The sequence below is a fragment of the Podarcis muralis genome, chromosome 12, assembly GCF_964188315.1.
Source record: "Podarcis muralis chromosome 12, rPodMur119.hap1.1, whole genome shotgun sequence".
NCBI classification, from domain to species: domain Eukaryota; kingdom Metazoa; phylum Chordata; class Lepidosauria; order Squamata; family Lacertidae; genus Podarcis; species Podarcis muralis.
The window spans coordinates 25,515,886-25,541,815 of NC_135666.1; the positions used below are offsets into that span (position 1 = coordinate 25,515,886).

At 43.2% G+C, this 25,930-nt stretch overlaps 1 protein-coding gene across 1 annotated transcript in view; it reads left to right on the plus strand.

Moving 5' to 3' along the window:
* CUBN (cubilin) overlaps positions 1 to 25,930 on the plus strand; it is a 129,128-nt gene that overhangs the window by 53,752 nt on the left and 49,446 nt on the right. Inside the window, exons 29-34 of the mRNA XM_028750285.2 lie at positions 11,255 to 11,436; positions 19,549 to 19,723; positions 20,793 to 20,974; positions 24,042 to 24,198; positions 24,809 to 24,925; positions 25,589 to 25,702. Of these exons, the coding sequence (XP_028606118.2) occupies positions 11,255 to 11,436; positions 19,549 to 19,723; positions 20,793 to 20,974; positions 24,042 to 24,198; positions 24,809 to 24,925; positions 25,589 to 25,702 (927 nt within the window). The remainder of the gene's footprint in view (positions 1 to 11,254; positions 11,437 to 19,548; positions 19,724 to 20,792; positions 20,975 to 24,041; positions 24,199 to 24,808; positions 24,926 to 25,588; positions 25,703 to 25,930) is intronic.

The window sequence follows — 25,930 nt, forward strand, 5'->3', positions numbered from 1 at the left end:
TTTGGCTTTGTTGCTTGACCTATTTAACAACAGCATACCACTGCAGGGGGATGAAAACCTGTGGCATTGTCCATCAATTCGGAGAGGGGGCTGGGAAAATAATTAAATAGCCACAGTTGCCTTGTCTGCCTAATCAGTTCACACAATTCAGTTTTTTGACAGCCCTGCAAAGTGACTGGGATCTGCCACTGAGGCCCCCTGTTTTGGGTTATGCAATTGTATGGATTCCTACTCTGCCTTTGAAGGGGAGGTTCCTCTGCAGCACAGGCTGACAGACTGAAATCCTTTGGTATATCCCAAAGGACTTTCTTTTTGGCTGGAAATTTTGAGGAGTTCAGAATCCGAAGTGGCAGGAAGGAGGAACTGAGGGGGGCGGGAGTGAGGCAGGGGAGTGAGGGTCAGCAGCATTGCTGAGAAAAGAGTGACTCGTGAATAGGAAGACAGCTCTTCAGCTGAAACCCAGCAGGGGAAGTGTTACTGAACAACAGGAGTAAGATCTCAGGACTGCGAGGTGATGTCATCCTAGAGCCAGACAAAGGAAGAGGAGGAAAGGGCCTTTTTCTTCCCCCTGTGGAGACAGATGACATCACCCTCCTTTGAGGGGCTGCAGCGTTAACTTATCTTTTCTTTTCCCGAACTTCTAAATAGTTTCTAGTTGTTGGCGAGCAGTGTACCTTATTATTCAGAGGGGGTGGAAATCCCCTAAATTATTTAATCTTAGCTGCAGCTTTCCCCTTGTTCTCTGCCACCCACAATCTTTCACATTCTGTGGCACTGTAACAGGCTTATTGGAAAGGACAGAAAATCCCAGGCAATCAACTGCCTGATCTTCAACTTGCCCTGTGTTTACTGTTTGCTCAAAAAAATTATGTAAGTCCTTTTAAATTGTCCTGGAACTGATTTTGTGATGTCCTGTAAAGGCACTAGAGATTCTCTCTCCCCCCCCCCCCCTCTAAGCTCTCCATGCAATTCAAATCAAGAATGTAATAATGTGCTAATGCTCCACTTAGAACACTCTACTTAGCGCTCCTTGGGGCCCTCCCCCCCTTACTTTTCACATGCAGTGCCAATACCAATTGGGACTCCCACTCTGTTTTCTTAGCCCACCCTGCAGTTTGCTGCTATTCTTGGCTGCCTCCAGTAAGCACAAGGGAGTGCAAGGGTGAAAGGAAGAGAGATTGCTCTTCAAATGCCTTCTTCCCTTACTTAATGTTCACTTTTTATTTAGTTTGCATTGTGTTTGTGTTTTTAAATCAGGCAAGGTTTTGACTTTCTTTTAAAGTGAGTCGCCTTGCCTAGCCTCCTTGATTCTGCCATTTTAACCAGGGGTAGGCAAAAATCCCCTGCCTGGTTTCAAAAAATATATATATATTCTCCCTGTGTAAAAATGGGAGCTGATTTTCTTCTGCTTTCTTGTGAGGAGGTGGATAATTTTCACTGGAATTGTTGCACTTCCCGGAATGCCTTGGAAGAGACATGATGCAACATGAAGTGGCATTGCTCCCAAGGCATTCCAGTGAGAAGCTGGAGAGAGAGCCTTGCCTAGCCTTCTTTCCTTGATGTGAAAGATGCAGAACAAAATTTCAAAGAAAGTTATCTTTCCCTTTCCAAATTTTTTTTTGAATCTTTTAGCTTGGTTCTAGTTTGCCCACCTCTTGGACTTCTTTTGAATCTGTCCGTGCCTTTTCTAATCTGCAGTATGTATTTAATTTTAGCCTTTGCCATAACGGTTTCATAAATGACCTCCATGTGAGCATTTGACAACTTTTGATTTAGCTTGCTCTCATTTTTAAGTTCCTGCGGTAACCATAGGTGAGTTTAGAACAAGAGAGGCATATATCAAATAGAAAGTCACAGGGCTGTGAACACATTTTCAACTCTCTTCTCAATGTGCACATGGCTGTAGCACAGATGTGGAGAGCTTTAGGTCCTCCAGGAGCTGCTGAACTACAACTCCCATTAGCTCCAGCAATCATGGCCAGGGATGATAGGAGTTCTTCACACCTGCTGTAGCAAATTGGCAAACTGAATGCCTCTGTATCACTTCTGCCTTCAAACGCAGCAACTTGATAGTTTGCTTAACTTGTTGTCGTTGTATATTTATTGTCATGTCAGGGAGGAGGTGCTTGTGGGATTATCTGCCTCAGGTGCTGAAACAACTTGGCATGTTGTATAGGAGGAAACATTTGCTGTTGTGGCTTATGTAGCAAAATGTCTTGGGGCAGCACTGGTCTGAGGGCTGGGGCAGAAACAGGAAGATGTGCTGATATACTGCAGCCGTAAGTAAGTTAACCAAGAGGAATCAATGCAGGTCCACATAGCTAACAACCACAATCATCAAAGTATGCAAATTCATCTTGAAGCATTCTTATTCCAGTGGTGGTTTATTGTGATAAGCCCGTGGTCTTTCTAAATCACTATTTTGCACTCAAGCTGAATTTATAAGGAAACCGGCCCAAGGAAGATGTGGTCACCACCAGACTGCATGCTTCTTATTTGTTGTATCGTTTCCAAGCAACTATGACTTGGGTCACCATATGTACTTTCTGAGGGAACTCTAAGACCTTTGTCAGCTATATAAAATAAAGAAACCAGATCTCTCCCTCTTTTTTCTCATGGTTTTTTTCCCCCTCCCCAAAATATATATGGTTTCCCAAAATGCTTTACAAGTAGCTGTGACCAAATTGGTGCATGCAATTAATTCTCTGGAGTCATATCCTAAGTGCAGCTGTTTGTTTGTCTGTACAAGGACCACCAAAACATTTCAGATCCAAATGTTCCTTTGCTTTGGGACCTTTGATTTTTCTTTTGCTGCGCAATACAACTCCTGGAATGTACGAAAGTTCACTGGGAGATGTATGCTTTCAGGTTTTTGTTACAGTTTTGTGTCTCTGTTTGTATCTTTTGAAACACCAGCTCCTGCTTCATTGCAATTTTTTTTGTAAATTCCCTTCTATTTTTAACAGCGACAAAATCATATGTCTCCCTCTGCTCCCCCCCCCCCCGAAAAAAAAAGACAAGAAAAAGCATCAAGCTGATTTAAGGGAGAAATGCTCCTGTATTAGGAATCCATTCCTAGCAAACACTTATTTTGGTGTCCAATAAGCATTTGAAAATTTTCATTCAGCTATTCCTTATTTGGATTCAAGCAAATGATAATAATAAAGCATGTCGCATTTCTACTGGACATCTTTCAAACCTCCTGATTTTGCAGATAAGTAAAGAAAATGTTTTTATAATTTAAATAATAATAATAATGAGTGTTTTTATCATTTCCTCCCCAAAGGGAAATCTAGTCACTGTGTCTTATTATGATTAGGTTAGCATCTGGCTTCAGTTTCCTATCTTTGATATCTGAGGGTTAGAATAGTAGGACATTTCTGCAACCAGAGGAAGTGTTTTGCGCACCTACCGGAGAGGAACATGGACACATGTAGGTCACATGAGCTATAGTCATGACAAGCCTGCCTATTAGCAGATCCCAGCAAATGCAGGGCTGTGGTTTTGGGTTGTTTTGCAGAAGTAACCAGATGAAATATTTCCATTCTTAACAATAGCGGACAGTCCACCCAGTGCTCATGCTGATACATTAGCCCCACTCTGCCCCTCCCCACCACCTCACAAAGGAATGTGGCCTGATGTTATAGAGATGAAAGAGAAGCCAGGAAGCAGGTAAGAGCAGAAAGCAAGCAAGGGGTTTGCTTGCATAGAAGTGAACCTGGATTGAAGTAAAAGGGCAACTGCTCATCAAGTCTCAATGAGACCTCATTGTCTTGGTAGTGTGGTAGCTAGAGATGGGCGTATCTTTCTGGTATTGGCTTATAATCATCCTCATTGGTTTGTGCATGTTAATCCATAACCTTGTTCTGTTTCTGATTTTTCTATTTTTTTAAAAAAAACCTTTCAAAATATGTATTTAAAACATATTTTGTTAACTTTAAACAGCCGAGTACTATGCTGCAACACCTGAAGTATGTTGGATGGCAAAATTATGATCTGCGCATGAATCTGAGATGTGTGGGTCAAGTCATTTCAGATGTAATTTCACAATCAGCAGATTCCACATAGAAGCTGGTTGTCATTGAAAAACCGTTGCTTTGTGGTCAGGATTACACATTGCAGAGATAAAGTATGCAAGCGGCAACCCAGTGTTTCTCCTGAGTTGCGCAGTTGCTTCCTGTACCAACTTTCACTGGCACCAGCAGGGAATCTAAACACACTGTCTAGCCACACCCAGCGGTTGACAGTGGCTGCTGCAATAAAGAGTTCTAGCTGCATAGAAGCATTTCCCCCTAGTGACTACCAAGTTGCAAAGGTGAAATTTACAAGTCAGTCCTGAAATAAGTGGAGGTGTGCATTCAACACCAATTTAGGAGGTTAACTGTCTGGGATGGTTACAGGGTATTGGTAGAGGAGACTATGCCAAAGGTGAAAACTTCTGGGTGAGGATGAGATTCCAGGCATAAAAGCTCTAGGGCAAGAATGGGAAACCTCAGACCTGGGGCCAAATTCAACCCTCCAGTTCTCTTTTCTGACTTTCTGGACTAACCTCAGGCCACAGACCCTCCCAAGACACACCACTCACCAGCCTGGCTTTGCATCCTCCTTGAGTGTTTTGACCTGGCTGGAAAGTATCCTTGAGCTCTGATAAGGCCTCTTGCTTGCTGGAGAAGAGGACAGAGGTGTGTGTAGAAACTAGCCTACTGTACAGAGGTAAAAGTCACATTTGTAGCTCAGCCCGCTGTTGGCTCTGGCTAATCACCGCTGGCATGTGGCCCCTGGAAGGCTTATCAGATGTGAATGCGGCCCTTGAAATGAAAAAGTTTTCTCCATCCTGATCTAGCATACTATTTTATTTAAGGGTCACATTAACAATTCATCTAGGTGCAGGATTAGTTACTTGAAATAATGTAGTTATTCAACAATGAATGCTCACTCCTCTGACTGTGGGTGTCCTTTGCGGGACCGTGCATAGCACCCCTGAGCCTTGTGGGACTTACCAGCTGGTTGTGCTGGCCCGCCTCTCTAATGCCGCAGCCATTGGGCATTCCCGCCAAACCTCAATTTAAATTATCCAATCAGCAGCATTGATGGAGGTGGGGCCAGCCGAGTGGGCTGTCAGTGAGCAGGCTTCACTCTGGTCCACTCATGACATTTACTGGAGCACCCAGTAAAAAAAATCTACATAGATACTACGAAGATTGTCAGCAATCCCCCCCAAAAAGTTCAACAACTCTGGGCAGCCTCCCCCCATTTCCTCAATTTTGAGTCCCCAAAAATAGGGGTAGTTTTATACATGGGGGCGTGTTATATATGGAAAAATACAGTATTTGGATTACTTTGTATGATTTTATGATCTTATTATCTAAACTTAACGCCAATAAAGGCCAATAACAAATAACAACATACTGAAGAATTTTCATTAACTTAACTTAGACATCAACTTAATTTATCTATGGAGAATGCAGGAAGACTAACCCATGTACAAATCCAAGTGTTTGGCACAGGAGTTGCTGAACTAGAAAGCCTGCGAGCGAAGTTTTGGACATCAGGAGTTTTGCACTGGCCTAGCCCATTTTGAGTTTTCAGTAAAAACATGTATTTGTGGCTAACAGGAAGGGATCAGTAGGAGAAGTTGAGTCATAAATGTCTGTTTAAGTTGAAACATTCCCAGTTCTTTCAGCCCCAGATATGCAGTAAAATGCTGCCAGTGTAGCACTGCAGTTCCCCCTAGGAATTAAACCACATGAGAAGGCTCTGTTTGCTGGGAAAAATTCATCAGTGGCCAAGGGCCATTTTATTTGGTTTTTCTACTGTGAATGTTCCTCCTGTTGATCCGTTTTAACTCTGCTGAGCTGTAATTGGCAGGCAAGCTGGTGAAGACGGCTTTGCATGCTTATATTTAGACAAATTCCAGAGGGTGAGTTCTGTTGCAATATTCAGAACAAGGGGCCCTGTGGCACCTTGAAGTCCAGCACATTTATAGCATAGGCTTTTATAGGTCAGTTTCACTCCTTGCCAAACTTAGGTTACTACATGCCTCAGGAGTGAAACTCAACTATGTTTGAATATGTCTATGCTCACAAAAACGACATGTACCATCAATTTTTAACATGGGTTTTAAGATCCATGTTGATTTATTATTAATTTTTTTGCAGAAGCTGAAATAGCCTATGGAGCGTCTTCAAATAAATGCAGAGAAAAGTGGAGATAGCCCCTACTGGGCCAGTAGAAAACTCCAATAAAATAGCATGATAGAAACATCTTCGGGTTGTAGCAGAGATGGGGAAACCTGGGGTCCTCCCCTCCATATGTTGTTGAACTCCAGTTCCCAGCAGCCCCAGGCAGTATGCTCAGTACCCAGGGATGGTGGGTGTTGTTGTCCATCCATGTCTGGAGGCCACACATTCTCCATCCCTGTGTTTGTAGGAACATCGCACCAGGGTTGCAGCTACATCCACACAGGGCCACCCACTGAAGCTGAATGTTGGAAGATTCAAAGACAGGTAAAGGGAAGTACTTCTTCATGCAGTGCATCGTTAAACGATGGAATTGGCTCCTGCAAGAGGCAATGATGGCCACCAGCTTGGATGGCTTTAAAAGAGATTTGGACAAATTCATGGAGGATAAGGCTATCAATGGCTACCAGGCATGTCAGGGGCAGTGTGCTTTTGGGTAGCAGTTGCTGTGAATCACAGGTAGGGAGAGTGCTGTTGGACTCGCATCCTGCTTTTGTGCTTCCCATAGGCATCTGGCTGGCCACTATGGTGAGACGTTGGCCTGATCCAGCAGGCTCTTCTCTTCTTTCTTACATTCATCAGTACCAGCCAACATTTCCAGTGTTCAGAGTTGATGTGAGTCATAGGTCAATAGTGTTGAGCCACATCCATAGCCACATGGATGGCACCATGTGGGGGAAGCCTGCTGGGGGGAAATCTTGAGATGATGCTGGAAAACAAGCTGTGGGGCAAACACGGTAGGCGCTGAGACATGGTGGAGGGCGATTCTGGAAAGATGGAACTTTGAGAAGACTTGGCTCACACGGCCAGTAAGAAAAAACAGTTGTAGCTGATATGAATACATCTTTATTGTCCCACTGACTTACACTTGTTGAAATGTTTATATGTGCTTAGATCTGAACGCAAATCAGCCAGTCCTGAAAAATATTTGAAAAGCGTGTTGAATCAGGGTGTCATGGTCTTGCATTTATTGCTGCAATTCTCTTAGTCAGTCTTAAGAGGGCCTTCTTGGTAGTGGTGCCCGCCCTGTGGAATGGCCTCCCATCAGATGTCAAGGAAATAAACAACTATCTGACTTTTAGAAGACATCTGAAAGCAGCCCTGTTTAGGGAAGTTTTTAATGTTTTATTTTTTATTGTGTTTTTAACGTTCTGTCGGGAGCCGCCCAGAGCAGCTCAGGAAACCCAGCCAGATGAGCGGGGTATAAATAATAAATTATTGTTAAATTATTATTAAGAAATAGAGTCTGGGAGAGAAGTCTAACAAAGGTCATACTTCCTACACACACATTCAGTCAACACATAGAGGGGTGCAGGCTGGCCTTGCCCAGACTTTCATGTATTTGGGCCAAAGATAGTCATGGCCCCCTTGTGCATGCAGGACCATGGTTCACAGTTGTGTTATGGGCTCTGTACACTTGCAGTTGTACACGCAAAGAGTCTCTTCTCACTTTCATCCAATGTACAAAGGCCAGGGGTGAGGCTGGTGGTTGCCTAGCTCATGAGGCTGGGGACAGAGGCCACAATCCCCACACACCTGCCCACATTGAGTGTGTTGAGGGGATTACAGGAGAAAGGGATAGTTTTATCTTAACTAATAGCTGCTATGAGAATCTGCATGGCACTGTTCATAGGCTAACCTCAGCAGCTCTGAAGCCGAAATTCTAACTACATTACTTTGGAGGTATGTAAAAATCAATGAAGAAAGTATATTTAGGATCATGCTGCCAATTCTACCAATCGGCAAACCTGAGCATGAACTCTGCTTCTCCTGACATAGTGCAAGTGTTTTCTTATCTGTTTTGGGTGCAAAAATAAATAGGCAAAAGAAAATGAGCTCACTGAACAAAACAGATCAGCACCAAGGAGAATTCCTAGAGAGCCACTTAATCCTAAAAAGGTTGGAAATGAACTGATGCTTTTTGAGTCTCCCTTCTCCTAGACTCCACTCCTTTTGGGAGAACTAGAGTCTCTTAAAGGGTCTTCTCCTGTGCTCTGTGGTTTGTGCATTCTTGAACTGATGAGGTAGAGTGAGAGGAGTTCAGTTTCTCTGGCCTATGAAGAAGTGTCTGTGAAGGTTCTGACTTGTGCCTGTTGAGTGGTTCTACAGGCCTGGATGTTGTGGCATCAGGTTCTGTTGACTCCTGCTGGCCTTGAGTTCAATGGTCCTCTGATCATCAGCATCAGGGTCAGAACCACAAACCCAATTCAGCTCCTTAGTCAATTTCATTCCCCCACCCACTTTTTTTTTTTAGAAGTGTGTTAAGTAGAATTTGAAACTTGAGTTATTTAAAAAAAAAAGCATCTTTTTTTGAAGAACGGATGTGCAGAGCGTGAAAATAACATCTGCTGAAAAGTAGAAACTGGCTCCAGGACCTCAGGGGAACTAACAGCTGGTCCTCCCCATCCCCGCCTGCTACAAACTGAGTAGAAGCCACATCCTCCGGGGAACGCCTATTAGTGGCTTCCCTTGGCCTTGTCTTTCCTGCCCTTTGTTGCTAATTTATGCCTGTTTTATTAATCGGGATGGGCCATATGTTGTTTGGTGGAGCATAGACCTTAACCAATCCGTATGCATCTCTGCCTCGATAAGAGGGTGGTAGTAAAAGATTGAATTGACGATTTTAGACCCTTGCCTCCCTAGAGACCATATGTGCAACGAATACAGTGAAATAAAGGAAATGATTCATATCCAATCCTGCCCACCCACCCCCCCTTATGAGAAAACCAGCTGCAAAGGAGTCTGGCATTTATTTCTGCATTTCTAATGACTCACGGTGAAATGTATAGTAGGAAACTATGTGACAATGTGTGTGTAGGGAAAGGCTTTTGCATGTTTTTACAGCAAATCAACACTTGGAACTGCTTCCATTTTAGCCCCAGAATGTGCCCCTCTTTTGGCCAGCTAAATTATTTGTGAAGAAGCCCACAGATTCCAGCTAACTTGGATGGGCAGCTTTGGAAAACATAGAAGAAACAGAATCCGAGTTTGTACAGAAATTAGTCAGCATCTCAAAGTGGTCAATATCCCATCAGAATCTCCTTGATAACCTTAAGGGTAGCTGCTTTCGTTCAGAGGGAGATTTTGCATTGGAGCAGGGCCTTCTCAATGGTGGAATGCCACTCCCCCCTAAAGTTTACGTGTCCCCCACCCTAAAGGCTTTTGGGATGCCATGGCAATTGTTTTATTTCACTGGGTTATTGGCTTTGACTGATTTTATTTGGCTCCTGGATCTTGCATATATTATTGACTTCCTGCTGCATTGTACTGCTAGTTTTTATCCTAATTGTGTGTCTCTGTGTGGGTGGTTTTTGTTTTTTTTTTAAAAAAAAGACCTAATTTGGAGGCCTATGAACAGAAAAGCAGGTTAGAAACATTTAAATAAATAATGAAAATGAAATGTAAACCACCTCCCCTTCTGCAATATGCAGTCAGAGGGGAGCATTGGGTGTGTTCTAGGCTGCATTCTCAATTCACACGGTGGAGAGCCCTGACATACTTCTTGGTGGCCAACATGAACTGAATTCTACACTCAAGAATTTACCCACAACTTCCTGCAACATACAGGAAATCTGTGGCAAACGTAGACAGGTCAATGTAGAAAGTGTTCACTCTAGCTTTAGTCTGAAAACTGGACTTGATATTTTTAATTACATGTGAATTGGGCATGCATACCTTTTTTATATTATTTTTATTGGTTTTCCAGATTAATACAAATCAGTCCACATTATTTAAATTTAATACAATTTCTTTCTTCTTCTTTTTTAAAAAGTAGGTTTCCCGCTCCTGTTGCAAACTTATGCCCATTACTTCCTGATGTAGCCACTTCATTCTTCTTTCATCTCCTCTTCATCCTTCTCTTGATGTTAGTCCATGCATACCTTTTAAGCATATTATTAGCATAAATGTTTTTGCACTTGGATGGTTATTTCCCACTATCCTTAACTAGATCCACTTCAACTGTGATTTTTCAGATCCATTTCAACTGGGCTTCGGGCCCAGTTTTGATGCTGAGACTGCCTTGGTCACCCTGTATGATATCTTCTGTTGGGAGAGAGATTGGTGGAGTGTGTCCCTGTTGATTCTCCTTTATCTCTCAGCATCTCTCAGTACCACTGAGCATGAGGTTCTTGAGGGCTCATCCACACAACGCATGGGTCTGAGCCGTTTGCTGCTTGCCCTGTGTTTTCTAGACATGGTTTTGCCTTTGCTACACTGCTTTCCCCCAGGAAACCTGTTCTTTAATGCTAAATTGGAACCAATGGCAACCTGAGGAAAACCCAGTTGCCATTTGTTCCAAGTCAGCACTAAAACATAGGCTTTCCCAGGGGAAAGCTGTGGGGCAAATGGAAGCGTGGATGAGCCCAGAGTAGAACTATTTTCCATGGTTCTGCTGCTACTTGGATTGTTGGCTCCAGTTGGACAGTCATGGGGTTTGGGGATGTTGTTTGGCCCTGTGAAGCCTCTCATGTGGGAATATGCAGGGTTCAGTTTTATCCCCCAGGATCAAACCACTGATGGGGTCAGCCAGAGTTTGGAGTGCACTGCCATCAGTATGCTGATAACACGCAACGCTACTTCTTTACAGCTCAAGCAGCTGTGGCCGTGGATGTGCTGGATCGGCGCCTGGGTCTAAGTAATGGACTGGATAAGGACCAACAAAGTGAAGCTCAATCTAGATAAGACTGAGACACTGTCAGTGGGTGGTTCCTCTGCCTGGATGAGTAGAATGCATCCTGCTCTGAATGGGGTTATCCTGGGCATCTGCAGTCCACCAATGATGGAATGTTTGTCCTGATTTGGTGTTCATCTTAAGTTGGGTAGGGTTGTTATGTATGATGGAGATGATAAACTCTTTTATGATAATTGTTTTCTGACTGTATTTTTAACTTGCTTATTTTGTAACTGTCTTTTTACCCTGGATGCAAATCACTTTGGAACATTTTTTTAGTGGAAATCAATATGTACATTTGACAAAAACTGCAACCTAACTGTACTGCCTACTTTTTTTCCAGGGTGTGGTGCAGAGCTTTCTGGGACATCTGGATCTTTCCATAGCCCAGGATATCCAAACAAGTACCCTAACAATAGGGAATGTCACTGGTATATTCACACAGCCCCGGGTAGTAGCATTCAACTCACCATAGTGGAATTTGACGTTGAATACCATTCAAGTTGCAACTATGATGTTTTAGAGGTAGGTGGCTTTTATTAGGGCGGGAGGGACGACCACTCGGAACCAGGGCTTTTTACTGACTAGAGTTTCATGAATGAAAAAGGACCTGAAACATAGTCCTGACAATATGGATATGTCCCAGTTACCAACCCCCTCTATTTGACACCTGAACCTGAGGTGCAAGCACACCTGAGAAGCTGGTTTTGGTTTTTGCATGATGTACCACAGAGTTTTCAAATCCATTGATAAAGACTACCGCTTTTCTCAAGAGAGTTCATATTATCTTCTTGCTATCCCCCAAATTAGAAGTCACATGTTCCTAAAATGATTCATGAAAGCTGATCAATCTAGATATCCCTAACTAAGAGGAAACAGGGAGTCTTAATTAACTATCAGGAGTTACTGTATGAATCTCTCTTCTTCCCCATCTCACCCTCCCTGCAAAGCCCTCTCTCTGCGTGTGTGCTGTTGTCTTACAGAAGTGTGCTAGGACATCGTGATCACAGCACAGTGAAACTACTGTTTTTGGAAACTTTTCACAGAATAATGGAAAAAACACAAACTGTTTTACTGTTGGCTATAGTGGTTTCAATTCAGAACTCTCTTTTTTGAAAAGCATTTCAACCTATTTTGAGGGACTGTTTTGAAAGTTTAAATACTGGTGACAAAGCTAGCCTCGAGGTGTTTCTGCTTGGAACAATGAATTAACCTTGGAGGCCTCCTAGAGTGTGGCCAACCCACTCTCGTTCCTGCTCTTTCCCCCCTTGAGCTTCGATTGTTTCCATTTCCTCTGCCTCCAGCTTTCAAAGTCCATCCTGCTGCTGTGACCACTGTCTCCCTCTTTCTGTCTGGTCTTCTTTTCTGTCCCTGCAGGTCTCATCTTACGTCTAAGCCATCTTACATCTAAGCAAGCCATCATTATGCTTCAGTCAGGCAAGGGACATAAATAAAGAACATACCTTGCAACCATTCCTAGGTTGATCCAGAAGTGGAACAACTGTAAGCTGACATCTGGTATTTGACCACTGCATGCCTGCAGAAAAAAGTACCAGTGCTAGTTTTAAAATGGAAGAACTTCCAAGTTGAATTTAATAATAATAATAATAATAATAATAATAATAATAATAATAATAATAATAATGGCTAGTTCTGGTGTTGTACTAGCATGATCTGTGGGGAATAGAGGCAGTAAAAGCTTCTGCCTACTAGCTATGATTTTAGGCAAGCAAAATAGTAAATCAGAAGATGACAAAAGTAGGCTAAAGTAGATTAAAAGAGGAATCCCAGTAAAGAAGATTGAGATGGCCTATTTAATGAGCCTGGAGATGAAAGAGCAGAGAAATTTGATATGAGGATTGTGATAGTAGGAGGAGTCACTGGCGAGGGTGCTTTGAAGATAGGAGGCTTCAGAAGACTCAAAGGGTGAGAGATGAGCTGACGATATACAACTGAAGAGAACAGCTCCATGGAGTTCCTGGGTGCCTTGTCTTTAGAATGGCATTGACAAACTGGAGCATGTTCAGAGGCGGATGCCCAGGAGGGTGAGAACTCTAGAGAACAAGTCCTATGAGAAATGGGTGATAGGTCTGCTTAGCCTGGAGAGGAGGAGACTAAGGGAAGTGAAATATACTCGGAGTCCTGCAGTGATTTCATGCTTTTTATTGCAGCCTGTAAAACAGTGATTGGATTTCCCCCAAAACCTCAGGCTTTTATATACATTATTTACACAATGAGTCCCATCTGATTGGCTGATTCTGCTTCCCTCCTTGAGCCTGATTGGGCTGCTACTGCAGGCCAATCAGTTGCTGCATTCTACCATCCTACCAGCCTAATAGGCTGATTAACTTCCTCCTGGAGTCTGATTGGGCTGCTATTGCAAGCCAATCAGTTGTTGCATTCTAGGATCCTACCTGCCTATTGTGCTAGGATTAGTACATAACAGGAAGAGATGATAGCACTGGAACTATGCAATCTCCAGTGTAAGACCAGACCCCTCCCACTCTTTCCATGGAACTGGTTCTCCTCCAGTGACACTTTGCAATCACCTGCATCTGTCATAATCACCATGTTATGATTGCTCGGCAGAACTTTCAACTTGCTGACCGTTTCTCAGTCCTTCAGAGCAGCAACACCAAGTTGGCATTGCAGTTTAGACGTGAAAGAGCTTTGCGGCATCCTTTCCTGCTCTACCTCACCCTCCTTCTGCACACTGTATTCTTCTCCCTCCCTCTCAACCTCCTTCTCAGTCCTGCAAAGCAGGATAAAGCTGCATATTTCCTTCTGCCTGAACCTCTCTGTTCTCTCTCGGGGAGAACAGTCAGATCTCAGCGGGGGCCAGTTTTACCCATTGAAATCTGCACCACGAGGATAGCCGGCCATATGAAATGGCCTCTCTCTGTTGCTCATAACTTTGGAATGCTGGCTTGATTGTCACAATAAACAGAACTAGCAGAGCAGAAGCAAATGGCAAAAGCCAGACTAAAACCACGGGCTTTATTGATCTGTGCTGCACCCTCTGTGTGATCTGTTGGAAGAGAGCTATTCCCCCCCCCCCATCTCTCTCCATAGGGGTGTTTCGACTCGTGAGCAGCTTTTTTTCATTCTATTCCAGCATATGGCTCTTCTGCATGGACCACACCCCAATATTCTTTTAAGCTTCCTGCAGCTTTTCCCCCTCATGTGGGATTCATGTGGTAACAATTGGAGGTTTTTCACCCCCTTTATAACCAAAACCAAACTTTTTTTTTAAAAATAAATGAAATATTTCTTTTCTGTCATGGAAACAGTCTGGCTTGTCTCTGCTCCAGCCTTTGTGAAAGCATCTGACGAATTGGCATCCGCAGCAAAAGGCGTGGGGTTGGGGGGGAGAAGCCACTCCTCAGTCGCTTGGCTTTTGAAATAGCCTTTGCATTTTTTGAAACTGTACAAAAGGCAATTGTGAAACTAGTGGTTGATGCGAAAGGGCATTGAACCAATTAAGGACCAAGCGAGAGGCGATGACTCAGATGCACAGCTCCTGCTCAATCTTTTAAAACTTTTCTTTTGAAATAGCAGCCATGTAGGGGTGGGGGAATCCAGATTGGAAGCTGGGTGTGGAAAGGGGAAGTTTACCCTTTCTCTTTCTTCAGTTTTCCAGATAAAAACTGCCCTCACTGCTGTTTGCCTTGATAAGAAAAATACAAATGTATTGCACCCTTCCTGTAGGGTCTACCCACAAATAATCCATTCCCCCCTCTTTCTCCCTTTTGATTTTCAAGCAATTCAGCTGCTTTTAAGGGACTGGGAATATGTGGCTCTCTAAATGTCATTCAACCACAACTCCTATCACCTTTGGTCACTGGCCATGCTGGCTGGGCTTTATGGAAGCTGCAAGTCCTAACGACAGCTGGTTACCCATCCTGCTTTTAATATATTAGGACCAAGACCAAGTAGGGCATTGTGGATGGAGGCTTGGGTCCAGAGCATTGCAAATGGAGTTCCACTCATGCAAGAGGGCTTTCACATTTCCCCCCTTCCTTCTGTAGTCTCTTGGGCCAATTAAAAGCTGTTCTTGAAGGCTGGTGGACTTTCCAGTAATGGCACGGGATGGGATTGAAGTGTTGTAACTGGGCAGGGAGTCATTAGAAACCAGCGTGTTATCTGTTGGAACTTGGCTACTGATTCAGGCTCTGGAATGGTGTCGGTAGCATAACAAGTTTTCTTAACATGGTTATGTACAGCTTCATGGCAGGGCACTTAAACCAGGCACGCAGCAAGTTTTCTCTTAGTCTAAGGGAAGGAAGAAGTCTGGAGGCTTAGTTCTATTTCTCAGGGCAGTGTATGTTAGATTCACTGTGCTGAAACACAACACAATTGACAACTCTTCCTTGTGTGTGTGAAATGACATGTCTCCTGAGCATGTAAGATACTCATAGGATCCCTGCTAGAAATTTGAGGGAGGCCCAGAACGCTAAGCTTCAGCATGCCACGATCTTTGGCTTTATACACATCACAGATTTAAAGTGCATGACTTTCCCCCAAAGAATGCTGGGAACTGTAGTTTGTCAAGGTTGCTGGAATTACAGCTTTGTGAGGGGTGGACCACAACTCCCAGGATTCTTTGGGGGAAATCATGTGATTTAAATGCATGCTATGTATGCAGCCTCCCATCTTGATTTCCCTCTGATTTGTTATTATCACTATCATTACTAGTAGCAGAAGCAGCTTAAAAGAGGTACAGACACATACTGTACCCTTCAAGTGTCCCTATTTCCCCAGGACATTCCTGGAATTACAGAAGCCATCCCAACTTCTGATTTGATCCTGGAATGTCTCATCCCCCCCCCCCCCCAGCCCTTCTGCCACTGAGCTCAGGTTGGAAGATGAGCCAGGGCTTGTGCATGCATTGGAACCCTTGTCAAGTAGGAACCTCATGCGCAGTTACCCGCTGAAGTGGAGGTGGCGGATACATGCAACACTCTTGCCGGCCCCTCTCTGCTTTCACCCAAGGCACCACCACCACTGTCATGGTAGCCTAAGGTGTGACACAGGTGGAGGAAGGGAGCAAGCAGCTGCCAGGTAGACTCATGCAGCAACACACGTCTTTTGGTGCCGTGCTTCTGTGCAAGCCAGCTGACTTCTGTGTCAGCATGACACACGTCCCAATTTTCAGCTGAGGAATGTTGGAGGGTATGCAGGCATTTGATGATCTGTACACACGAAGGATTCAGGTGTCGAAGCTCGCTTTCTCCAGAACCTTCTAAGGTGATCAAGAAAGCTCGGCATCATAACAAGCCCTTCCTTCACCCGTTGTACAGTGGTGCCTCGCAAGATGAAATTAATCCGTTCCGCGAGTCTCTTCGTCTTGCGGTTTCTTCGTCTTGCGAAGCACGGCTATTAGCGGCTTAGCGGCTATTAACGGCTTAGCGGCTTTAAGAAAAAGGAAACAAACTCGCAAGAACTCGCAGGATGTTTTGTCTTGCGAAGCAAGCCCATAGGGAAATTCATCTTGCGGAACGACTCAAAAAACGGAAAACCCTTTCGTCTAGCGAGTTTTTCGTCTTGCGAGGCATTCGTCTTGCGGGGCACCACTGTATAACGCTGCCCACCATGCCCTGATTGGCTGTGATGATAATGCAGAACATGGGAGGTGCCTTATATAATAGGCTTTATAGAAATATGGAAATTCCATACTGGGACAGGGGTGGGGCTGAGACGAGCATGTTGGCTCTGCCCCCGCCCCCCCATTTCCCTCCCCAGACTGAAGGCCAACTATTTAATAAAGATCTCCTTTTAACAGCAGTTCCATTCATTTCTGTAATATCCACACCATGTTTCAAGAACCGATAGGACAGAGGAGTGATTATAAGTTCGAATCACATGCCCTTTCTCTAGTCGAGAAGCCAAAATGCTGCTACTCTTTCAAATGAAAGCATATATTCTGACCTTTGAGCCACTAAACTAAAGTAAGATACGCTCAATTATCTGTATACATTTTGTGGGGTGTGTGGAATATCATGGTTCAGTGACGGCTTATTATTTTACATTCTTCATTATTCAAAGCAATGGAATTGGAGGGGCTGCCCTGTTCTTTCCACTGAGTATTTTCCTTGGGAAAACACGGGACTGTTATTTTCTATAATTCGTATAGGAAAGGCATGGCAGGGTGGAGCACATCTCGTTGTGACAGTTACATTCAAATGGAATGAATCAAAAGGAATATTGTTGATATATATATCTAGGACTTATGGGACTGATTCACTTTGCAAAACATCTGTTCGTGAACCTTGGCTTAGGAGTTGGAAAGAAAATCCCTTTGGGGGTTTAAATATGCAGCTGACTAAATGTACAATGGAGAGGTGTTTGCAGCAGTTCTCAAATTATTACCATAATATCATTCCTCGGGGGTATTAAGGTTTATTAAATAATGAAAATGAGAATGCTCAGTTGGGTTTAGCCTGATTTTCTGTGTGAGTATAATACTAAGTAAGAGGCAGTTGTCATCATCATAATCTCTTTGTACTGTATTTATGTACACAAACACCCATAACTATAGCAGTTAGGGCAGGAGTTCGCAACATAGTGCCTTCCAGATATGGCGGGACTGCAACTCCCATCAGCCTTAGCTGGCATGGCTAGTGGTCAAGGACAATGGGAGATGAAGTTCAGTAGTATCTGGAGGGTAGCACTTTGGCTACTCCTATGCTAGAGCAGTGTTTCCCAACCTTGGGCCTCCAGCTGTTTTTGGACTACAACTCCCATCATCCCTAGCTAGCAAGACCAGTGGTCAGGGATGATGGGAATTGTAGTTCAAAAACAGCTGGGGGCCCAAGGTTGGGAAACACTGTGCTAGAGGATAGTTTGATTAACAATGGGCAGACACACACCATAAACTTAAAGCACATGCAAAGTTCATTTAAAGCGCACAACTTCCCTTAAATGATCCTGGGAACAAAAGCTTCTCCCCTTGCAGAACTACAGTTCCCAGCACCCTTAATACACTACACTTCCCAATTTTCTATTGGGAAAGTCATATGCTTTAAATGTGTGTTGAATGTGCTTTAAGTTGTGTGGTGATGCTCTCTTGGAGCATTTGCCTGAACTCACAAGGGTTAAAAGTGTGTGGAGAACACCAGGACACACATGAAAACACCACAAAGGTTGAACACAAAGACCCAATGGGGACTTCTATTTTTTTTTTTATAATATTTTTTATTACATTTTCAAATACACAAACAAGAATATAGATTTAACAAAGAAGAAATAAAGAAAACAAATAAAGAAAAAAGAAAAAATTCCAATTTCAGAAATATTTTTACATAACCAATCGGACTTCCTCACATCTCTCCTACCATGCATTCTTTACCATAAAAATGTCAGCCAATGGGGACTTCTATATGGTCCCACTGAACACACTCAGAGGCTTCCCCAATATCTGAGAACCTTTCTTTCCCAATGCATGTAGAGCATTACCATTATCACTTTGGATCAGGGCCACACTTTTAGCCCACTCCCAATGTTGCAGCTCCTTCCTCAGACCACCACATGTTGCCCATGACTATCTGAAGAGCAGCCCCAAAGCGTGAGATTCTGATGATGGGTAGGGGCTTGACACAATTAGGAAGCCCTTCAAGGATGGGTCTATAAGTGTAAAAAAATCCAGGCAACTCCTAGAATCAGAGCCCAAAATATTAAGTTCAAATATTGCAGTTGGAATGGTTTATTTCTTATTTGCACTTGTTCAGCGTCTCATAACATGTAGATCTCTAGGCGACATACAACAATTAGCTTTTTATGAAAGTAACATAGAATAGTGCAAAAACAGACACGACATAAAGATCCCAAATAAAACGAGACAATAAAAGCCATGTAGCTCATATTAAAAAAGCTGAAAAGAGCTGAAACCTGGCCAGCTACCACTAAAACATGGACCAGCAGTAATAAAGCAGGCATAAATAGGGATGTCAAGTTATATTACAAAATGTTAAAAGTTGTTAAAAGGCCTTGGAGAGCTTAAAAATCTTTGCTTAGCTCGGAAAATATGTTAATCTGAGACCTTTAGCAGGTGATGCATTATACATTAATCCACGGCATTTAACTGTTCCTACCGAAATGTTACAGAAATATTAAAGCAGCTAACCTGACAAGTTTCTTCATAACTGACCTGCCATGTAGGGCAAAACCAGCATCACCCCAAAGCCTAGAGGATGAGTGTACCCTGATACACACTTTTCTTGGCCCTTGCCTTTCCACATCTTTGTGGGGAAATCTTCTAAAGCCTATTCAAGGGCATCAAAAGTGGGACTGGAGGTGGGAGACTGTCAGGGCACGTCTCTATGTTGAATTGAATGTGGCTTACTCTCAGGTAAGTCAGCACAGGATTGAGGTTTGACTATATCTCTGGATCGGCATCACATCACATGTAGGAGATCACAGGAGCTCTGCACAAATGATGGATGCCCAGGGAGGCTGGAATAGGCAGCAGAATGTCATGCAGCCTCATTCAGCTCCGTACATTTATTTTGACTTCCAATTTTTATTATTCATATGAAATGTTAAATCTACTTTCTTTATGGGACGCTAGTTGCTTTTGATAGTTGTTGCTTCCTCTTTAAAAAGCAGGGCTTGCTTTTGCTGTTTCTATTCTCTTTCTAGATCTATGGTGGGCCTGACTTCTCTTCTCCCAGGTTGGCCCAGCTGTGCGCCCCCAGATCGCTACAAAATCCCCTACATGTCTCTAGCACTGGAAATGCAGTTTCAGTCCGATTCAAGGCAGACAGATATGTGAATGGAAGGGGCTTCAATGCCACTTGGCAAGAGATACCTGGAGGTGAGAATGAATGTGTGTGTTTGTATGTGTGTTTAAACTACAGTTCCCAGATTTCTTTAGGCAGGGAGTCATGTGCTTTAACTTTGTTTATTTATTTTATTTGTTTTCAACACTTCCTTAAAATGTACTTTTAATGTTAGGCCTGTGAGCAGCCGAAGAGGCAGTGCGGAAGACAACACCCCAGAGTTATGTTCAACTCCAAATTCTCCTAGCACGCTACAGCAATACTTTGTACAAGTGTGGCGCCATGGAGCTAGCTCATTCTTCCTCACCAGCCCTGCTTCACGTCTTGGCTGAAACGTGACTACAGATTATGATAATGTCTCCGCTTTTTGTGGAGAGACATTGGAGAGAGGACTATGTGTTAAAAAAAACCACCTTTGGTTTTTGTGTGGCCTTCCATACAAAAGACAGGCGTAGAAGTGACTCACTGGGTGGAGCAGAGGTGCTGCCCCAGCTTCCTGGCAAGTGGATCGCTGTTGTTTACCAGGGGAAAGAAGGGGTGAGGCCAATCCAGAGCTCCTGCCAGGGTTTTGCAGTGGAGGGGTGCTGTCTGGTTGGCCATGAAGAAGTAAGAATCAACTGCCATTATCACTGGCTTATGTACAAGGAAGCAGGAGGGAGCGCCAACTCGCTGTTCACCTCAGGCAGCCGAATGCCCCAGGCCAGCAATGGGAGGGACACCTAGTTGTCCAGGCAGTGGAGAGACACTTCCCTGTCTAAGTGCCTGTGCTGTGTCCTGAGGCTGCTGCACATCGCGTAACCCAGAGAAACTGAGGCCATGCAGAATCCCACTCCTGCCCTCTTTCCAGCCAGCCAGCACAATGGGCAAACTTTCATTGCCTTCGATGCCCACCAAAGTGCCCATTAGTGGAGTCCCGTTAATGAAGCTAGGAATGTTTTGTTTCAATTTCAGCCTAATAAACAGGATTGCATTTACCGGTATTTCTGGAGTTAATGGCTTTGCCAGTACATTGCACTATGTACAACATGTAGCGCAGATAGTCATTTGAATTCTCTGTAGAATATGCAGGTTTCTCAAATGGGCATCCATTACCTTCACTTCTAGGTTGCGGAGGAGTTTTCCAAGCTCCAAGCGGTGAAATCCATTCTCCCAACTATCCTCAGCCTTACAGCAATAGCAGTGACTGCTCTTGGGTCATTCGAGTCGATGGGGGCCACCGTGTTCTGCTGAACTTCACAGACTTTGAAATAGAATCTCATCGTTCATGTAACTATGACTATGTTGCAGTGAGTACTGAGAGATGATTATTTTTTAAGGAAGAAGAAAAACACTTCCCCATGTCTCAGTGAAACTTGTCCTCCCCCCACCAGCTGCTATTTGCCTAGGAGCGAAGCTGCTGTTAGTGCAAATAATAGTTTGGGGAGAAATTTTAAAGAGAAATGTCATCATTGTGCTGTGCTAATTCCTCTGATACTTATTCACAGGATGTCAGGGGAGCCACTTGTATGAGTAGTTCACCCAGATGATCTTGCAGGAGTAGCACTTTCTATCTTGGTACTAATGTACAAAAACAGCCATGTCAGTCATGTGCATGATGGAAAGGCAGTATTGTATCATATCATGGTCCTGGTCCTTCACTTCATTTGATGAGCAAAATCAAAGTTGCTGTTTTTTTAAGGGTCATTTCTGAAGCTACTGTACATGTTGGCAGACTTCTTGAAAAAAATTATAATGTTTTAGGTTCTAACAACCACAAAAAGTACCGAGCAAACTGAGATTGGCTCTGTGGTCTGCAATACCAGTAAGCTATGAGTCATTCTCTTCCAACAACTGGAACCGATTAGTTTTGAGTTGTGTTTCAACTTAGCAATATAAGCTAAGAGAACATAGAGTGCAGGCTAATCTGGAAAGTTATAAGCAATATTTCAAGTCATCAGGAATTTAAAATATAAGCAAATAAGAAGGTGGCTTATATTCCTGTGTTATAGGAAGAGATGTTCCAGCTAGGTTTCCACCCTGTTTCATTTATAGTAATAATACGATTTGCTTTCTGGATTCATGTGGGACAACCCCTTCCCTTTTGATCCTCATCTCTTGCTCAGGGTAGCTAGCCTGTTGCCCTCCAGATGTTGTTGAACCCCAACTCTCATCAGCCTCACAACCAATGGTCAGCTGCCATTCTCTCAGAAGAACAAGAGATGGCACACGAAACACCACCTCAGTGCTAGACTGGGAAGAGAGGAGAACCCACCGAAAAACTAAGCAATAGTAGCTCTCCTTTCTTTCCAGTCTCTGAACCCTGCTTGTGTGTGTGCATGCACGCACGCACGCACGCACACACACCTTTTTGACTTAATAATGTACCCATGTTTCTGATTACCCAACGATGCTTAGGCAAAATGCAAATGGGTGGAGTATTTGTGGTAAATTACACTGTTTGTTGTTTCCAGGAAAGCACAGTTATAAAAATCACCAAACGGAATGTACCAATTTCTGTACATTTCACTCATGTGTTTTGTAGCCAGCCAATCTGAAGCGGCATCTTTGGTCAGGCTTTCCAGCATTTGGAGACGATTAGGGCATGAGCTCAAGAACAAGAGGCACTTTTCGGGGAAGCGAGGAAATCTGGTCGCTGTAGAAAAGTGCATTACGCCCAACTTCCAGATTCCCTCATTCTTCTGCCTCTATCCCTGCAAAAAAACAACAACCAAAAATGAAGAGACAAGCGAATGAGCTTTGCAAAATTATGACATTTTGACAGTCACAGTTTGCTGATAGTGAAGGGGCCTGACTCACCACATTGTGACTTTTACCCACCAGCTCCACACATGGTGAGATTTGCAATTTATCATGCCTCTTGAAGAAACTCAGTTTTCAGTGGCATTCCAGGATGTGGCAAAATCTGACACACCACATAAAGCTCATTCTGGGGGAAAAAGGTTTATTCCACGAAATAAGATGTTAATTCTCCACTGACTTTCCCTGTTTAGTGAGAATTGCCAGAGGGGTAACTCAGCTCAGCTGGGATCACGCTACCGCTTACTGTGTACTCACTGAAATTCCACTGTTGGGTTTTTAATCTGCATTTGCACATCATTCTACAAAATGCATATGCATCTTGCAGTTTGTTATAAAACGCTACTGTTTGGGGCATTGTTTTTTCAAACCAGCTTCACACCAATTGGAATCCTTAAGCTATTCCTCTCCCCCTCCCTTTCTTTTTATTTATTGGTTTGGTTTTTCAGGTTAAAATGTTACAATCACATATCAAACATAAATCATAAAAACAAGATTCCAGGGCATCTCCCGGACTTCCATCCTCCCCTTTGTGGGTGCTCTTATTAATCATTTCCTCCTGCATCTTTTACATCTCCATCATATCCAAAACTCACCATTAAGCTACAAGGGATATTCCAATCCCACTAATGATTTTAACTGTTTACAGTGGTCTTTAAGATCATTTATAAATTTCCCCTGGAATCCTTAAGCTATTCCTAATTGATCTCTTGACAAGGTGTGAAAACCTTTGCATAGGGCAAAGCCTTCCATGCTCTGTCAATGCCCACTTGTGTGTACACAAACAGAAACTAATCTGAAGCAATGCTAAAAATGCTAAATAGCAACAAATAGCAACACATATCAGCTATGACCCCTGGTAAAGCATCAATTTCAGCAATAATTCTGGCGGCTTCCAGACTGCCACTATTTTGGCATGGGATTCAATCACATCCTGACAAATTCAGGATGCACATTGAAGGCTGATTTGGAGTGCCTATGAAATAAACCCTCTTCCCCAAGAGACATTTTGCAATAAGGAAAATTAAGTGTAGGATAACACTTGCTTGTCCTGCCAACCTAGCAGTTTGAAAGCACGTCAAAGTGCAAGTAAATAAATAGGTACCGCTCTGGCGTGAAGGTAAACGGCGTTTCCGTGTGCTGCTCTGGTTCACCAGAAACGGCTTAGTCATGCTGGCCACATGACCCGGAAGCTGTACACCGGCTCCCTTGGCCAATAAAGCGAGATGAGTGGCGTAACCCCAGAGTCGTTCGCAACTGGACCTAATGGTCAGGGGTCCCTTTACCTTTTCAACACTTGCTTGATACTACATTGTATAATCTCCCCACCAACAAATCAAGTCTGTCTCAGGTTCCTACACATGAATAACTTCAAATATCACATCTGAAACCTGGTATTAATACAGTACATGTACTATTTGGATGTAACTGGCTATCTTTATTTGCTGCCCAGACTATGGTTACAACATTCTCATAGTGTGTATTTTTGCCTTGCTAGATAAGCAATGCTGTTCTGAGGTTCTTAACCTTAATCATATATACTGCTCTGCTCTATAGGTGTTTGATGGTTCCAGTGCTGAAGCTCCACTTCTTCGGAAGGTTTGTGGGCAGCAGCGACCTTCTCCTATCCTGTCCACCCAAAATACCATATTTGTAAGGTTTCGCTCTGACAGCACTGTCCATCTCAGAGGCTTTAGGGCTCAATTCACTGAAGGCAAGTTTCTCACTGTCGTGAATATATTTTAATTTTTGTCCTAGCTAGGGTTACTTCCAGACTGGGTGTTTATTGTGTTATCAGTTCTCATCATGCATGCATGCAACACAATACAATTGCTATCTAAATGCCAGCCTGTATCTCCCTTTCTTAACCTTTCAAGGAAAAACCTAGTAAGTTAAAAGAAAAGAAAAAACATTGTTGCCAACAACCCAGTTGCAATATCCTGGCTCCCCTCAAAGCTTTCTTTAGCTCAGCAATCTAATTCAGAGGAAAGCAACCTTTTGTCAAACTATTAAGAGTGAGAAACAGTTGCTGATGTACCTAGAAATCTAAGTCAGTAGATTGCAAACTATCTTCTGCCAACCACTGATGGACCAACCGTCTGACTCAATAAAAAGCAGCTTCATATTGTTATTTTTAAAAACCCAGAAGTGGATATTTGACCATTGTGGGAAGTGATTTGGGGAGATTCCAGAAAGCAGCCTCACCACATATTGTCAGCATCTGTGCAGGCAAGATTTTTAAGGAAGGTCTAATTTCATCGTGCTTCCAGGCCCAGTTTTATACACACCTTAACTAGTGTTCATTTGTATCTTTTATTCCAAAGAATGTGGAAGTGTCTTGGAAGTTGATTCAGTTGGTGCAGCCATTTCCTCTCCTCTGTACCCGGCCAAGTACCCAAACAATCAGAATTGCAGTTGGATTATCCTAGCTCAGGAACCATGTAAGTTAACAACAGACACACATTTCTCTTGTGGGAAAGCAGGCTGAATGACTAACATCCTGCCCTCATCTGTGATAACAATGCAAAATTCCTTCTTTTCTTCTTTGCAGGAAGTCCTGCATCCTGGTAGATGGGCATGACCAAGGGACACTTAAATCTTTTTCTGAGTGGGAATTAATGCGAAAAATCTTAGGATCTGGGGCAAAATGAGATAACGTACAATTTCACCATTCTGTCCCTAAGTGCCCCAACTATAAGGTTTCAAGGTTGTGCTGAACACTATAAACTCAAATTACAACAGGGCAAATGCAAGTCTTGTGCTGCCATACAAGAGCCCACAGTTCTTTGAAACTAGCACTCATTTGCAGATAGAATTGTGAATACATGTGCAGACCAGGAAAGGAGAAGGGAGATCGCTGTGCATTAGAACAGTGGGAAGGAGGAGTGCATGAGCCTGAGGCTCCTTGTTCGTGCATGTCTGAAGCATCTCAATATGATTAAGTGGTTCTTTCCTGGTGAGGGGGAAAAAGCAAATAAATAAATAAATAAATAAATAAATAAATAAATAAATAAATAAATAGCCAGCCTTCAATGTGAACATTAACTGAGGTCCTCCTTTTGTTAAAATGCAAAACTTTCCCTTACATATCTTTCTCCCAACAGTCAATCATGTCACACTGTCATTTACTGACTTTGAAACTGAAGACAGACGGCATAATTGCAGCACTGATTACGTAGCAATTCAGGAAGGGGATAATTATGATGCACCTCTGCAGGGTATGTTACCATTTACTTATTTTGTTGCATCATCATCATTATTATTATTTTGCATCATCTTAATCATCATTATTGTTTTAGCAAATTCACTTGTTTGCAGACAAAATTGTGACCTTTAAAGTTGGGAATGGATGGAAGATAGGTGACAATACCAGGTGTGGTATTGTTCAGTGCACCTCTCTTCTGCACCTGGCACTGAATTTAACCCCACCTCCAAATGTGAGGGCT